This window comes from Bubalus bubalis, chromosome 3 (assembly GCF_019923935.1).
Source record: "Bubalus bubalis isolate 160015118507 breed Murrah chromosome 3, NDDB_SH_1, whole genome shotgun sequence".
In the NCBI taxonomy this organism is placed as follows: domain Eukaryota; kingdom Metazoa; phylum Chordata; class Mammalia; order Artiodactyla; family Bovidae; genus Bubalus; species Bubalus bubalis.
In genome coordinates, this window is record NC_059159.1 from 137,358,065 (window position 1) to 137,374,756 (window position 16,692).

At 48.1% G+C, this 16,692-nt stretch overlaps 2 protein-coding genes and 1 non-coding gene across 5 annotated transcripts; 1 reads left to right on the plus strand and 2 right to left on the minus strand.

The window, feature by feature from the left end:
- Positions 1-122: 122 nt before the first annotated feature.
- Positions 123-11,471, plus strand: NUDT2 (nudix hydrolase 2). 3 transcript variants are annotated; one of them, XM_006060464.3, is made up of 3 exons: positions 123-262; positions 8,348-8,481; positions 10,861-11,471. In XM_006060464.3, the coding sequence occupies exons 2-3, from the start codon at positions 8,355-8,357 to the stop codon at positions 11,175-11,177; spliced, it is 444 nt and encodes a 147-aa protein (XP_006060526.1). In that variant the 5' UTR covers positions 123-262; positions 8,348-8,354; the 3' UTR covers positions 11,178-11,471. The 3 variants fall into 3 exon arrangements, with proteins under 3 accessions (XP_006060526.1, XP_044796139.1, XP_025137696.1); XM_044940204.2 differs by lacking the exon at positions 123-262 and adding an exon at positions 4,323-4,393; XM_025281911.2 differs by lacking the exons at positions 123-262; positions 8,348-8,481 and adding an exon at positions 10,491-10,633.
- LOC112584158 lies at positions 6,003-6,107 on the minus strand. The gene has a single exon (XR_003108501.3). It is a non-coding gene; the product is annotated as a small nucleolar RNA U13 (small nucleolar RNA).
- Positions 11,472-13,836: 2,365 nt separating the features above from the next.
- Positions 13,837-14,364, minus strand: LOC102400341 (60S acidic ribosomal protein P1). The gene has a single exon (XM_006060462.2). It carries the CDS (start codon positions 14,224-14,226, stop codon positions 13,882-13,884), a length of 345 nt encoding a protein of 114 aa, XP_006060524.1. The 5' UTR covers positions 14,227-14,364; the 3' UTR covers positions 13,837-13,881.
- Positions 14,365-16,692: the final 2,328 nt, after the last annotated feature.

A 16,692-nucleotide genomic window follows, 5' to 3' on the forward strand; every position in this document is an offset into this window, starting at 1 on the left:
TGGACCGCCTTCTCTTCTAGAAGGCCAATCAGAAACCTGATGAAACAGTGGGCGTAACTCTCAATTTCCGTCTTCCAACCAATCGGTCCACTGAAATGAAAATCTCGCGATGTTCTAAGTGAGCGAAACGCACCTTTGAGGCGGGTCCAGGATCCTTCCGCCCCGAGCTGTTGGTCTTCCAAAGCGCAACCCAGCTCTTGGGATTGGTCGACGGACTGCCAGTTTTCGCCGAAGGTCCGCCTTTTGCCTCCTTCTACTTGTGGTGAGTAGCCTTACAGGGGGATTAGGGGTTTAGTTCTCCGCGGAGAAACCGAGGCTCGGAGCAATGCGAGTCTGCAGCTGACTAACCTCCGGTCTCTGTAGGGTCAGGAGTGGACTTGCCCTTCTCCAGCTGGCTGTGGGGCGCGGGCAGGCCAGACTCCAGCCGCTGCAGAGAGAAGGGAGGGGCCCTCTGGGGACCCCGCGAGCCTTGTTTGTCCCCAGACGAGTGGTGATCGGGAAGGTCGTCGGAAACCCAGAGTACCGGGTGTGGGGCCCAGCGACCCGAGTGCCATACCTTCCCTTCCTTGGGCCTCAGTTTTAACTTTGTTATTACTATTTAAACCCTGCCTACTTTCCAAGAGAGGTTTTATATTTTCTAATTACTTCCTTTATTGAATGGATACTATCGTGACAGTTAACAACAGAAAGTCACAGGAGAGTCCTACTACCTAAAAACTTTTTTTCTTGTGGCCTAGTTTGGACCTTATGTATCTATTATATCTTTTAAGGGGGAAAATAAATAAATATATGAATGACATTAAATAAGATGAATGCAATCAAATAGCCAAATGTAGCTGGTGTAGAGTCCAGGATGAGAGCACTGGTGTTAGGGGTCGGGCAGATCTGCTTTTGAGTCTCTACCCAGACTCATCTCTGAGCTGTAATTTTCTTTTTCCTCTTCTGAAAACGGGGAGTAATGCCTCATAGGGTTGTTGTGAAAATTAAGTGAAATAATGAAGGTAAAGCACTTGGCAAAATGCCTGACAAGTAGTAACTCTTCCAAAAGTGGTAGCTATTATCTTCATACTAGAAATAAGAAAATATATTAGCCAATGGAACCAGTAGATGTACTGTAATTGAGTGCCCAATTTAGTTCAAAACTTGTCAGTTAAATAAATAATGATTAAGGAAACAATCCATTCTTCAAAAGAGTGAAATTTCTTCCTAGTAGCTATATTAAAATATCTTGTGGGGCTGTCAGGGATGTACATGGTGTGATGAACAGTGTGTTCACAGACAGTTTTGCAGAAAATATGAGAAGTCATTTTTTTATTTAACTGTTAATGAAAGCTAAGAGCATGCCATTAAAACATAACAGAGAAGCTTTCTGATGATGTTTTATACAGGGGTTAAGTATGACATATATTTAGTACTTTTGATATGTCAGACCCTACATATACATTATTTATTTTAATCTACAACTGTTAATAGTAGGTTGGTATTTCCTTATTTGGAAAATGAGGCCTAGAGAAGTGTGTTGCTCAAAATAACATGCTGTTGAATTAGGGAGCTAAGTCTCACTGCAAAGCCAGCCATGCTTTTCTGTGTTGTGCGTTCTGTTTTTGATTGAGAAAGGATGAAAATACTTGGAATACAATCAGTCTTTACTGTCTGAGCTGCCAGGGAAGCCTTCCAGGTGATGCTGATGGTAAAGAACCCTCCTGCCAATGCAGGAGACATAAGAGAAGGGGGTTCAATCCCAGGATTGGGAAGATTCCCTGGAGGAGGAAATAACAATCCACTCCAGTATTCTTGCCTGCAGAATCCCATGGACAGAGGAGCCTGGACAGCTACAGTCCATAGGGTCACAAAGAGTCAGACACAACTGAAGCGACTTAGCAAGCAAGCAAACTCCTAGTCATCCTTTAAAAACCTTATGGAGTACCCCTTGACCTAAAGATAATCATTCCTTCTTTGCTGTCTTTACATCTCACACATACCTTTGTGATGCACAAAACACATCTGGTGACTTGTCTGTTTAAATATCTTCCACTTTCACTAGTATTCAGCTTCCTGTCTACTCTTCAGTCCTGCCACACTGCTTGTCGAATGGGACACACTCAACAGACATTAGATGAGAGAATGAATCCTTTCAGGCTCTAGTGTTAGAATTCCCCATGTTTGCTTTCCAGAATTGTACAGCAGATGGCACTAATAGGCCACTTAACAGTTCTCCTTCACCAGAAATGATTTTTGTCCCAACCTTGTCTGACTTTGACTTCATCCTTGAAGCCAGTATTCATGTCATTACAGGTGAAATCTCCCATTTCCTCCCTCAGCCAAACAGCAAAGATAGCAAGATGACTCAGCAGCTTAGTCTATGAAACAGTGGCAGATGTCCAGGTAAAGGTGAGGTTGAGGGAACATTTTCTTTGTCTCAACTCATCAGTTTCTGGTAGATGGGGGTTTTTTCTTTTCTTTCTTTTTTAGTTTTATCTTTTTGTTGATGTTGTTGCTTTATTCAAGGATGGGAGCCTTATTTCTGTTCACTTCTTCTAAAGGGAAGAAGGGACTAGGAGAATTGGAGAAGAGACCATTATGATGTGGGATGTGAAGAGAAGCTGAGCAGTCACATAGCTAGCTGCTTGTAGGCAGGCAGAGTTGACCTTCTTCCTCATAGTGGAGTGGCCTGGTCAAATTTCCTGGACACTAGTGCCCCAAGTTAGTTACTTGTGTGCTTGTCCAAGGCTGGCATCAAGCTTGTCCCCAATACTTGGTGCTTGAGAACCCTCAGGCTACTGGGTATGGTTTTGAACGTGTGGTTATAGGCTCCAGCTTCCCAGAAAAAAAAAAAAAAAAAGCAGAGGCATAAAAAACCTTTATCAGAGAGAGGAAGTTTAGGGGCATCAGACTACACTTTACCCCTCCAGGGTTGTCTTTGGGCAACAGGATCTTCATCTATGTCAGCCTCCAACTAAAACTTCTGTGAATAGGATTCCAGTTAGACATCTTTAAAATCCTCCATATGAATGTAGATCAAAGTGTGGGAATTTTGGGACTGGAAGCGATTTAATAAATCATTTTCGTATCCTCTCTCAGGGCCACTTGTGCCCTAAGCCCTGCTCTTTCGCGGTAAGCAAAGTTGTATAATGGAAAAAAGTACAAACTTTGGAGTTAGACTTGATTCCCTGATATCTCTGATGGTCAAGATTCTGCCTGCAATGCAAGAGACCCAAGTTAGATCCCTGAGTTGGGAAGATCCCCTGGAGAAGGGAATGGGTACCCACTCCAGTATTCTTGCCTGGAGAATTCTGTGGACAGAGGAGCGTGGAGGGCTACAGTCCATGAGGTTGCAAAGAGTCAGATACCACTGAGTGACTAATACTTTCACTTTTCACTTTTACTTAGATTCAAATCTCAGCATTCACAGACCAGTTATGCGTTTGGGCAAGTATTTTAAACATTTTGAATCTGAATTTCCTTATCTTAAACTGGAGGTAACAATGCTTATTGTGAAGAGTTGTCTTGAGCATTATAAAAGATAAAAAACCTTGCATGGGGTAGATTCTTAATTGATAACATGGTGGGATGAAATACTGTTTCTGCTAGAGGGATTTTAGACTGAGGAACAGGTTGCAGGAGGATTTGGAGAGCTCTTTGTAAAGGTATATTTGTGACGGCTCCTGTGGTTGAGCTGTGCTTGCAATAGCACTCGGAGTAATTTGATGAAAATATTGGACCACAACACATCAGTATAGACATTTACCTGTGAATTATTTTTTGGCACCTAAATCCTCAACCTCCTAGGCGGTGAGGGAATTGTATCTACAGAGAAAGCCAAGAGCACTTTTCCTTAGCTTCTGGAACCTTCTGATGACATTGAGGGGGTTTTGTTCAGGGTGTTTTAAACCACCTAAGGCACTTTGCCACTTTGCTGAAGTGTGAATTGCCTGCTGTCAGCCTGGAGTTCTCACCTCCGCAATCTGGCTGCAGGCATATTTGCATATTAGATGGTGTGTTCTTTAACCCCCTGAGGTTTGAATCCACTCAGAGTTTGTGTGCCGGGTGAGTGTGTATATGTGTATCTGTGAGAGAGTGAGAGAGAGAGAGAGAGAGAGAGAGAGAGAGAGAGAGGAAGAAAGAAATCTGGATACTTTAAAACCCCAGGACAGTTTCAGCTCCATGGTCTCCAGAAAAACAGAAAACTTCCAACAATAGCTCCATTGACTTTTATGTAAATGGCACTCTTCAGGAAAACACTGGGCTAATTCCCAAAGTCCCAGAATATAACCTGAGCATTTGTTTGAGTAGGAGGTGGGGAGACAGTTCTGTGGAGTCGATGAACATCTGTTGAGAGCTGCTGTGCGGGGCCCCAGGAGACAGCTCACAACCTGGCTCTTACCTGCCAGAGGTACAGAGATTTACCATACTAGGTGTGCGTGCGTGTGATGGCTTTGTACCATGTCCATGTAGCTAAGCTGGAACTGAGTTTCCCGGGAGTCCCTTCCTGGATAGTTCAGGTTAGGGCTGACCTCAGGAGAATTTTGTGCAAGATTTGGAAGGCTGAAGTGAAGTAGCAGCCAGTCCACTGTGAAGAACAGAGCAGGATCCTGGGCATGGTGGCAGGACATACCTCTGGACACTCTGATCTGCTGGCTCACTTTAGGGTGCAGGACAGCACCCAGGCCCGCAGCTCCCCAACTCCTGCTGCATCGCCTCCTTCAGCCGTTCTGAGTCCTGGGTTGGGTGTACGCTCAGCTCTGTGGCAAAGGGCTCCAGCTTCTGCAAGTCACCCGAGTCAATGAGCTTGGAGACAGTGGACAGAAGTCCATTTGTTCTCACAGGTTCCAGTTTTCCTTGCTGTCTTCCGCTTCACAGTCAGCTTTCCTTTCCAACTGCTGGCATCACCAGCTTACAGAGATTTCAGGCCTAACACCAGATGCAGAGGTGACAGAGGTACATGGGTTTCTCCATCAACTTCTTGATTGGACAAGGTCTATTCCCTACCCTGAATTCTTATAGTATTCTGTTTCTCTTATCAAACATGACAGTAGTAGATTATTCAGGCCGCGTTAAAGGCCCAGAAGATGGAGGGATTAAAGCCAGAAGGCTTCACAGAAGAGGTGACATCTGAGTTGTTGCTGAAATGATAAGGAGATGGTTGCATGGATGGGGAAGGAAGGAGAAATTGTAGAGTTCAGCTGGCTCAAGCCAAGTGATTGGAGGGTGAACAGGGCACCTTTCTGTCCTCTCTGGGTACAGAGCACAGGTAGAAAGTGAACATCTGTCTGATCCTGGCTCTTGATCCTAGCTCTTCTGGTCTGGCTGTTAGCTGTGGTCACCACTGAATACAGGTATCTATTGAGATACAGTTTTGCTAGGGTGCACCCTTGTCACTACCCTAAGCCTCCTCCCCATAAGACAGTACTGGCCTGCTGCCCTCCCCAGTGGCGCCACATAGCCACCGCAGGCCTGTCTCTCTTGGCCCCCATGGCGGCATCATTGTTTCCTCTGCAGTGTTGGTGACAGCAGGGGTGTGAAATCATGCCCAGGGGCTTCCTGTCCTAGGCAGGGCACTGTGCCCTCTAGCCTTGGATCCCTAAGCTTGTCCCAGCACCCATCTCATGGGACTCTACTTGAAGCAGGGGCAAGGTACCCTACACCTGTAACTTGCTGATGCTTTCTGAGCATCACAATGGGAAGGCCTGGGATCAGGTACCTATTCTTACCTAAACCTGTAACCAGTAATTTGAAATCTTTCTTCACTAGTTCTTTGGTGACAGGGTTCCTTCTGGCTTCCAGAATCAAGTCCTCAGCATGTATTTATTCCCTGGGAGACCAGGGAGCAGAACACCACATTTAATAAAAGCCCTGATACTGGTTTATATATGAATTTTAATCTCAGAAGGATCCACACTTTACAGACGGTTATGAGCCACTCTTTTTCCACCTAGTGTGTCTGAAAATCTTTTTACAAGCAGCACATTTGTCTCGACCTCATTTTTTTTTTTTTTTTTTAACGTCAGACAGGTAATGTGCCAGTGTCGTAACAAGGTTTGCGGGGAGGCCCATGTCACGCAGCAGCATGAACACCCAATCATCACGCTCATGAACTACAAAAGAATCTCTACCTCATTGTTTAAAAAACACATTTTAATTCTTATTTATTTTGGCTGCACTGGGTCTTCATTGTGGTGCAGGGGTTCTCTTGTTGAGGGGCACAGACTCCACAGAGCTCAGGCCTGGTGGTCGTGGCACATGGACTTGGTTGCCCTACAGCACATGGGATCTTAGTTTCCCAACCAGGGATTGAACCCTGCCTTGGAAGGCAGATTCTTAACCACTGGACCGCCAGGGAAGCTCATCTTGATTGAGCAGCACCAAGGGGCCCATGGAGATCATCAGCTCCTATTCCAGCCACTCCTCTCAGCGTCAGTTGTGCCACCCAGGAGCACCAGCTTCTTCTCTGGCGCTGGAATCCTGCAGATGAGGCCCTGCAGCTCCGGCCTCTCCCTGCCTGTGCCAGTCTCTCAGACCTCAACTGCACTTTAGACCCCTGGTTTTCTTTCAGTTCTGCCATCTCACCTGGGAACCTTTGTCCATGCCGTTCCCTCCACCTGGAACACACTTTCCTCCTTCCCTTGCCGGTTTACCTTTTACTCATCCTTTACTTCTCTGCTGAAACAGCTTTCTTTCAGGAAGCATTCCTTATTGCTTCTCGGCCTTTTGGCTGAGATCAAGTGTAGGAAGCATACCTTGATCCCTCAGGCAAGGTCAAGTTTCCAATCATACATTTTCCCTTTGGAACACAGACCTTATTGACAAATGTTTTAAAATTTGCTTAACTATTTGTTTAAAGTCTTCCTCTCCTACTAGACTATAAACTATATTCTATATTCATACGAGGGCAAAGGCCAAGCACAGTACTTGGTACATAGTAGGTGCTCCATAAATATTTGCTGCAGGAACAAATGCCACAGGTTTTTCTTTAGCAGAGCCTTACTGAAAGGATCTTCCATGTTTTTTGTTTTTTGGTGTGTGTGTGTGTTTGGCTGCACGCATGGCATGCAGGATCTTAGTTCCACACCCCCTGCAGTGGAATCTCAGAGTCTTAAGGCTGGACCACCAGGGAAGTCCCTCCTGTCTTTTGTTGTTGACATTTTTTCCTGCAGTGGAAAGAAGACTAAATGGAAAAGACTAAAAAAGTCTGTTGTTACTGTATGGCTGATTATAAAGTTAATGTTCTCTGTAAATTTCCAAATAATATAGATATATATGGAGCAGAAAATGAAAGTTTCCCTGTAATCTTATCCTCCAGAAAACAGTATTAATGATGTGTATCCTCTTCTAGTCATTTTTCTGTGCATATTGAAGTCTATTGAGTGCTTATTAATCAGCAGGCACTGTTCTAAACCATTTGACAAAGTTAAGTCATATAATCCTCACAGCAACCCTTTATAGGAGAGCTATCATTATCGTGTCTTAAGCTGAGGAAACTAAGCCTTAGGAGCTTATCACATGGTGAATGAGTGGCAGAGCCCGAACTTGAACCCAGGCTCAAGGTTCATACTCTTGACCACTCTGCTAGTTCGCCTCTGATGGGATGGGAAGGAGACTTTCTACCATGGCTGCCCCTTTATATTTTGAATTTTGGACCATGTGAATGTATCACATTCCAAAACATAAAAGACTGAAAAAAATCAGTAACAAATTTTTAGAACACTAAGCCACCATTCCTAAGTGACTCTTCTAAGCCATCAGAAACCACATTGTTTCCCAGAGAACGCTAATCAATACTCTGTGATGGCCTATATGGGAAAGAATCTAAAATGGAGTGGGTATATGTATAATGATTCATTCTGCTGTACAGAGAAACTAACCAACATTGTAAATCAGCTATACCCCAAAATAAATAAACTATAGAAGTTAAAAAATACAAAGAAACCATACTTTGGGGTCTTTTTGCTCCAGAGTCTCAAGCTGGAGGCTGAGGGAAATGGGATTGTGGATTTGATGATGACATTGTACCGCATCTCTCCCATTCCCAGCATCTCTCCAGGTTTGCTGAGTTTGCACCTGAGGATCTCCCATCTCTACATACACACATGGGCCCTGCTCCAGCAGGGAGACCCGGAAGAGTTGGGACAGACCCACATTACCAGCTAGAGGCCGGGGGCTGCAGTTAGACACAAAGGCCTGTCTCTGACTCCTGGCTTCCCTGCATTGGTCCTCAGCATGTAGGTGATGAGGTCACTGTTAGCTGGTCTGTGTGACTCCCCAGCACCAGAGTGCTGCCCCACTCCGGCCTCCTCAGCATGGATCTTCCTGTTTTGTGTAACTTGGCACATCTTTGTTATGCCTTCAGATAGACCATGGCCCTGAGAGCATGTGGCTTGATCATCTTCCGAAGACGCCTCATCCCCAAGGTGGACAACACTGCCATTGAGTTTCTACTGCTACAGGCATCAGATGGCATTCATCACTGGACTCCTCCCAAAGGTGGGAGGCCAGGGGGTGGGCTGTGGGGAAATGCCAAGCGCTGTTCAGAAATCCACGCTGCCAGGCACCCTACAGCACTTGCTTCCCAGTGATTGTGTAGCAGGAGGTGGGTGTGTGGGCAGAAACTCTCGGCCCTTCCTGCATACAAGGTCTACATGCCAGGCCAGGAGAACCAAAATAGAACTCTGACTGAATACCAGGTTTTCTTGTATCGGTCACCAGAGCGTCAGCCTCTCCAGTGAATTTTTGGGGAAGGAGAAGAGGCACTGGTCTGGCAGCTGGGGACCCTGGGGCCAGGTCATTACTCTGCTACAGGTTAAGAGTGAACAGCCCCCAGACAGAAGGGAGCAGAGACTTTAAGGGAAAGTGGGGTGGGGGAGAGGTGAACAAGGCTCCTCCAGGGTTGGAGGAGGGCTTCTCTGGTAGCTCAGATGGTAAAGAATCTGCCTGCAGTTTGAGAGACCTGGGTTCGAACCCTGGGTTGGGAAAATCCCCTGGAGAAGGGAATGACTACCCACTCTAGTATTCTTGCCTGGAGAATTCCATAGACAGAGAAGCCTGGCGGGCTGTAGTCCATGGGGTCATAAGAGTCGGATGCGACTGAGCAACTAACATCTTAGGGTTGGAGAACAAGGAAGTGGAAACAGGAAAAACAGTTGGCACATTTGAGTTCCACTGAGGAGAAACAAAGTGAAAAAAAAAAAAAAAAAAGAGGTGTCACCAATACTATGAATAGGAATATTCACACTTGCCTCCTGATCACCTGAGTCACACTGCATGGTGCCTCTCAATGAAAAATTTCAAAGGAAATCTCTGAATTTTCCCTGCCTTAGGTGAGGGCTGCTGCTGCTGCTGCTAAGTCGATTCAGTCGTGTCCGACTCTGTGCGACCCCATAGACAACAGCCCACCAGGCTCCCCGGTCCCTGGGATTCTCCAGGCAAGAACACTGGAGTGGGTTGCCAGTTCCTTCCCCAATGCATGAAAGTGAAAAGTGAAAGTGAAGTCACTCAGTTGTGCCCGACTCTTAGCGACCCCATGGACTGCAGCCCACCAGGCTCCTCCATCCATGGGAGTTTCCAGGCAAGAGTACTGGAGTGGGGTGGGAGAAGTTACCATCTTAGTACTGATGGGCAGAATGCTGAATAGATGCTGTTGGGTAGGGTGTGCTCAGAGGTTCCCACACAGTTCTGAGGGAAGGTCAGGCATCCCGAATCAGCGTCACCTCTCTGCCCACCAGCATCCCTCCCACCTGCCTTCCCCGATGCAGTACCTGCCTGGCTTTGTGTCCACGGCTACATGAGGTGCTTCCAGAGAAAATTCCCCAGCAGCCATGGACAGAAATGGAATTTTAAGTCCAGACTCCTGGTTGCTTTCTGTGGGAGCTATGCAGCAGCAGACTGGGGCGCTGCTCTGGGGACCCCCGGGATGGAGGAGACTAGGATGTAGCCCTGTCTTTGAGCTAAGAAGAGAACAGCTAAGAATTCCTGCTTCCCAGGAGCTCCCGAACCAGGAGGCCCCCAGCAACTTGTTGAAGCCATGTGTTGATCGAGGCTGCCAGACCCCTCCCAGGCCTTCTTGGCCCCCTTGGGCAAGCTGAGAATTTACAGGGAGGGCCTTGAGGCAAAGCCGAGGGCTGCTCCCAGTCTGCAGAGCTTCAAGTTCTCTTACAACAGTTTCTTGGCAGTTGTCTGCTTGGGTTTGGGCCTTGCCAACAAATTTTCTTAGAACTGGCTCTCGGCTTGTCCTTAGTCTAAGTTCCCATCAGGACTTTCCCTATGAAACTAGAATCTGGCCTTACTCAGAAAGATGAAAACAATTTGGAAGAGCCTTGATAGCTACTTGGAAACAGCTGCCGGTGCCTTGGTATAGGGTTTAGAGCCTGACCATTGGCCCTGGGACTTCGGGCACCAACTGCAGACGGTGTTAGTCCTCACTATGGGCTATAAGCGAAGAACTCCCTCTTCAGCCAGCTCCCACCTGGCAAGAAAGGACCACCCTTCCTTGGGAAAGTCACGTTAAGGTCTCCCAGGGAAGGGTTTCCCTGAGAACATGGGATGAAGAGAGCTCCAGAGAAAAATAGAGCAGAGGTCTGGGGGAGGCCAACTTCCACATCGAGGAGCAGCATTCTAGACCAGACTTGCCAAATATATGGTTTGTTTCTCTCTCTGTAGCAAAGATGGGGTGGGGAAGGGGCTTGCCCAGACACCACAGAGCCAGACCCTACATGTCCTGTACCCTATTCCCTGCCAGTTTAGGATATTGCTAAAGCCTAGCAACACCTAGAAAAGTCACCACAGACCCAGCTTTAAATCATCTGACCTGGAAAATCTAGCTTTGTTGACGATTGTATTTGCTTCCTCTTCTTTTTTCCTCACCAGGCCATGTGGAACCAGGAGAAAGTGACTTGGAAACAGCCCTTCGGGAGACCCAGGAGGAAGCAGGCATAGAAGCAGGCCAGCTGACCATTATTGAGGGCTTCAGAAGGGAGCTCAGTTACGTGGCCAGAGAGAAGCCTAAAATCGTCATCTACTGGCTGGCGGAGGTAAAGGACTGCGATGTGGAGGTCCGCCTCTCCCGCGAGCACCAAGCCTACCGCTGGCTGGAGCTGGAGGATGCCTGCCAGTTGGCTCAGTTTGAGGAGATGAAGGCGGCACTCCAAGAAGGACACCAGTTTCTCTGCTCCACAGCGACCTGAACTGACCAGAGTCTGGCCTTTTGCCTCAGTAGGATCCTTCAGGGCCTTCTGAGATGAACTGCCTTCACTTCACTTCACTTCCTTGGTCTTTGGCTCATTATAGCAGAGAGCAGAGAGGCTACTAAAATCAGCTGAGGACTCTCAGAGGAGAGCAAGCAAGAATTTCAGCTAGGTGGAAAGGAAGGGAAAGGAGTTGTTTAAAAAAAAAAAAAAGCCCAGGTCCAGTGAGTGCCTCCTTATACTTTATGAATAAAGTTTATGAATAAACTTCAAGCAGCTTCTCTCTCCCTTTAACCTGCTGTATTTATTTCATGGACTCTTGCCCGGGGCATGGGGGTGCGGTGGAGAAAAACTAGAGTGGATCAGGGCTCCAACCTTAGCTGGAGGGAACCCTGGGACCAACCACTGTACCCCAGAAAAGCTGAGGAATCAGGGAGACCCAACATGACCAGGGTAGCTCTTCTGTCCCTGGACCTCCAAGCACTCTCACCCCACCCCACCGACATGCCCGATTTGTTGTGGCTTTTATCAGAACGGACAAATGAGTGGGACTGGAGCGTAGGAATTGGGTCTGCCCGCCATATCCACAGATGCCGAGGACCCACAGTGGGACTCGATCATCTGCGGAGTTTGGTATCCACAGTGGGTCCCCCAGTCCTCCGCAGATAACGGAGTACGATTCTACTCACTAATGTATCTTTTCCTGGCACCAGGGACACATGTTGCAGGTGCTCAGTATTTCCTAATATAGAGACCCAGACACAACAGGGACAGGAGGGTCAGGCAGCCCTGGGCCACCAGGTCAATGACACACACACTCCAGCCTCCCAGCCCAGTCCTGACTCCCACAGTCAGCGTGGTGTCAGTGTGACTGAGGTCACTGGCGAGGAGCAGGCCTGAGCCTGGGGCCTCTGCTGGGCCACCTGCAGCCCTGTCACTCCCCTGTGCCGTCCTCGCCTGCTGCGGCCCTCACCTTTAGCAGGCCTTGCTTGTTGGCATTCCTCTCTTCCTACCTACTCCCTTTCTCCACAACTCGGCTGGAAGATCCAGAGGCGCAAGAGGTAGGCCCTGGCCCTCTTTCCCCTTGCTACTAGGGCTCACAGAACGCAGGGAAGGTGTTAGATCCTACAGCCCTTCCAGGAGCTGTTAGCAGCTGGGTTCATGTGGATTTCATTAGAGAGTTGTTGCCCAATGAAGTGCGGAAGATTGGCTGGGAAGGGGCATTGGCAAAGGTCAACCTGGATTACCAGGGTCAAGAACAGGCACCCCCAGACGAAATAGAGAAGTCGCCTGGGTCTCTGACAGGCTTCCAGATGTTTTCAGTCACCGTTTCTCCGTGCAGACAGGGCAGAAGTACTAGTGAACAGGATCTTGGAGCCCTGCCAGGGGCCTGAACGGTTTTGTTCCTCACCCCTCTGAGCGGCACTCCCTGAAGGAGGCCTGCTGCAGGAAGTTTTTGGAGCTTAGTGTTCTCTTTCCAGGCCAGCAGGGACCACATCCTACTGATTTAATAAATGCCTGCTGGGCAGTGGTGCCAAACCACAGCCTGGCTGCCTCCTAATGAGGGCTGGCCAGCCCTGTGCTCTCAGCATGGGAGTCTGAGGGAGTCTGTGGAATCTCAAAATGCTCAGCGCTTGTACATCAGAGTTCGAAGGGACCTGGAAAATGACCTGATTCTGCTGCTCATTTTTTTTTTAAGCTGGGAATATTGAGGCTTAAGGAGGTAGATGGCCCTGGCAATTGTCTATATGTGAGGTCCTTCGAGAATTAGGTGCCCGAGGGGACTCTTATTTTAGAATATCTTGTGTAGCTTTGGAGTCATTCTTCTAGGCCTTACAGAGTTTTCCATTAAAGCACAGGTACTTTGGAGAAGGGGGGTGAATAAATTGCATTCAGCTGCTCACTTTGTGGGACGAATTGACAGGTGTGACTGGGCATGTTAATGGGCAGTGGATGAGGGAGGGTGAGAGCAGAGCTGAGATTGGGGTCTAACAGGTGAGTGGGCTTTGTTGTCATCACCACTTTGCTTTTGGCTGCCTGGGCTTGTTCAAGGGTCATGGGGCTAAGACTGCAATTTCCCCTTCAGTCTCAGGCCCTCCAACCAGGTTCCAGAGCATCTCCTCCTGGGAGCTTTCCCTGACAACCACTCGTTCTGTAAACACAGTTCTGTCCCCACCTACACCCAAAGAGGCTTCTCTTGGAGTTGCACTCCAAGAGTTTTCCCCACTACCACCTGTGCCACCCCAGGGTGAAATGTTAGTCCTCATTCGTGTCTGATTCTTTGCAACCCCATGGGTTATAGCCCACTAGGCTTCTCTGTCCATGGAATTCTCCAGGCAAGAATACTGGAGTCATTTACTATTCCCTTTTCCAGGGGTTCCTGACCCAGGGATTGAACCCAGGTCTCCTGCATCGAAGGCAGATTCTTTACCCTCTGAGCCACCAGGGAAGCCCATCCCGGGGTGAAGAAACGTCTAGTAAATTAATCCCCACGAGGATGGTCCTAAGTTGCCCCCTCTTGGGGGCCTTTGATAGAGGCTCTGGAAAACCAAAATGCCCTCTTGACTCTCAGAAGCAGTATCTTACACCCCCACAGTAAGCAGTTGTTTGCTGAATTGAAGACCTAAAGGCATGAAGCTATAGGGGTGATTTTATTTTATTTTTTAACAGCTCAGCTTTTTATTGAATGTGTTACTAAAGAGGTTTAGTCAAAAAGACCAAAGCCCATGTCATCATCAGACTCTTCAGATTCTTCTTTCTTTGCTTCTACTTTCTTCTCCTCAGCTGGGGCAGCAGCAGTGGATGGGGCAGGACCTCCTGCTGGTGCGGCACCGGCCGCTGGGGCAGGTCCACCAGCCCCCACATTGCAGATGAGGCTCCCGATGTTGACATTGGCCAAAGCCTTTGCAAACAAACCTGGCCAGAAAGGCTCAACATTTACACCGGCTGCTTTAATGAGGGCATTGATCTTATCCTCCGTGACCGTCACCTCATCGTCGTGCAGAATGAGGGCAGAGTAGATACAAGCGAGCTCGGAGACGGAGGCCATGGTGCGAGCGAGTGCTAGGTGGGGGCTGCCGGGCGCGGTGCTAGTCGCCGGATGAAGTGAGGGCCTCACCCCAAAACGGCCTTAGCTTCCTCGGAAGAACCGAGCACCTTGGCGGCAGCGGAGGAAAGAGCTATAGGGGTGATTTTAATTGTAGAATTTAAATTGAAATACTGGTGCTGGTGTAGGACCCAAGATGGGGCCACCACCTGTGAGAAGCAGAGGCTGACTGCTCCCTGAGTGATCCAGTGGGTCCCTTAAGCTCTAGAGGAGGGCGGTGCCAACCCCACTGCTGCCCCCTAGAGGCTGTGCTACAGAGTCCAGCGAAGCTTGCTCTCCACCTTCCTTCTAACCCTCCCCCTTCACTTCCTTCCCCTCCTACCCTGCCTCCACCTCAGATGATGTAATAGGAAGCTCTCAACAGGACCCCCTGAGGAGGGGAAAGGGGCTATGGAGGGGAAAGACAGCACTGGATATTGAGTACTGAGGCACAATCTCTTCCTGTTCTTCAGACTGGGACCCCTTCCCTCTCCCCGCCCAGGGACTGAGCCTCTTCCTCTTCAGCTTTCCCCACTCCCCCAACCCCACCCTCAGACTCAGGGCTTAACCTCATAAGGCCAAGAATTCTCCCCTCTCCTAATGGGTGAGGGGGTGAAAAGGTACAATTTTTCAGTTATAAAATAAATAAATACAGTCATTGGGCTGTAATGAACAGCATGGTCGTGACTATAGTTAATACTGTATTGTATATTTGAATGTAGGTAGGAGAGTGGATCTTGAATGGTCTCATTACAAGAAAAAAAATTTTTGTAACTGATGACAGCTGTTAACTGGACTTGCTGCAGTGCTCATTTAGCAATATATACAAATAACGACTCATTACACTGAACACCGGAAGTTAATATAATGTTACTGATGCCTCAATTTAACAGAAATTTCAGTTTCTCTTTTCCCCTATAGTCCATTAAAATGGTAAAGTACTTTGAAAAAAAGAAATTCTCTCCTCCCCTCAAGCTGCTGGAAAGATCCTTGGGCATGATGAAATAAAATAGCTAGCCTGAAGATAAAAACCACGTTGTTCCTTGGGAGCTGGGGTGTGTACCAAAGAGGGGAGGGCGTCCGCAGAAGTCCCACTGAGTCGGACAATGGCAGGAAAGGAAATCACCCAGTTGCCGCTGCAGTCTTCTTCAAGGCTGGTCTGGGCAGGCCTCCTCTCATAGGGATGGGCTGTGCAGCTGTTCCCAGAACAGAAGGGAGTATCTCTTCAAATGATTTTCAAAATATGCTCATAAGCATGTGTGTGTGAGCAAAACAGAAGTGTGAGAAGAATTTAGATCTTAGAGGTCTTGAACATCAGAGCTTGAATTTCTTCCTAAATGACCTGATTGAATTTCAGAAAGATTTCCTTGGCTGCCTGCTATACTGATTGAATTGAAGGGTTCGAGTGGACAGAGTTAGGAACCCGCTGCAGTGGTCCAGGCTAGAACTGATAAGATCTGACATGGGGTAGTAGCCAGGAGATGGAGAAGTCAATACTGCCTTGGATTTGAGAAAAGGGACCAGAAATCCTGGTGAGGGGAACCAACAAAAGAAGACTTACTTGCTCTGTAGCCAACCAGGGTGAGGGATCCTTTGCCCAAATCTGGGAGAACAGAGCAAAGATCCTCCCAGAAAATTCAAATCTTGGTCTTGAGAGAGGACTTGGCCAGAGTTCAGCCAACTCATACTGTGCTGGAAGGGAAACTGGGGCAGACTCTAAGGCTGCACACAGTCACAGAACCGGGGTGTTAGTCCCCAGTCCCGGATATTCTGCAGCATTCACTCAAGCTCCCCCCTATTACCCCTAGACAAGGGAGCTCTCGGTTCCTGCATGCCAGCCTCCCCATCCCCACCCTCAGTGGTACAGAAAAGACCAGTGGGGAACTGGCCATGACAAGGCTGCTGGAAGCTCCATGGAGGGGGCTAGCCCTCCCTGCCACCCTGATGTGCAGAGAGATAAACATGGAATTTACAAGAGGTGCTGGCAGGGATGGTGGGCTGGACAAGGCTCCAAGGGGGCAGAGTTTCTGGCATCCTAGCAAATGGATAGAGGGAGCTTTTAGTCCTGGTCCCTCCCCTCCCCCCATCCCAAGACCAGCTCTTTCTCATGGTTCCTACCATTCCAGCCACCACCCCAAACTTCTTGAACCTCTTTTTTGTTGTCAGTGGAGGAAAGGGAAATACTTCTTGGTCTAGAATAGGACCCATTGGGTGGCTGCTTCAAAGACATACATTTCCGTGATTTCACATCCTTGGATGTGTACAGACAGGAGCTGGGCCAAGCTGTTGAAAGATGGGTGAAGCCTGGGTGGTAGATTCTAGGTAACTCAATACAGAACATCAGGTTCCAGTCCAGCCTTGGGGACTAATCTCTGTGACTCAAGTCGATGCCCTCTTCCCTCTCTCAGTGTTTTAGTTCGTTCATCTGTG

Coding starts and splice junctions, on each gene's coding strand:
- NUDT2 (XM_006060464.3), top strand. CDS start 8,355: ATGGCCCTGAGAGCATGTGGCTTGATCATCTTCCGAAGACGCCTCATC. Junction 8,482..10,860: donor TCACTGGACTCCTCCCAAAG/GTGGGAGGCCAG, acceptor TTTCCTCACCAG/GCCATGTGGAACCAGGAGAA.
- LOC102400341 (XM_006060462.2), bottom strand. CDS start 14,226: ATGGCCTCCGTCTCCGAGCTCGCTTGTATCTACTCTGCCCTCATTCTG.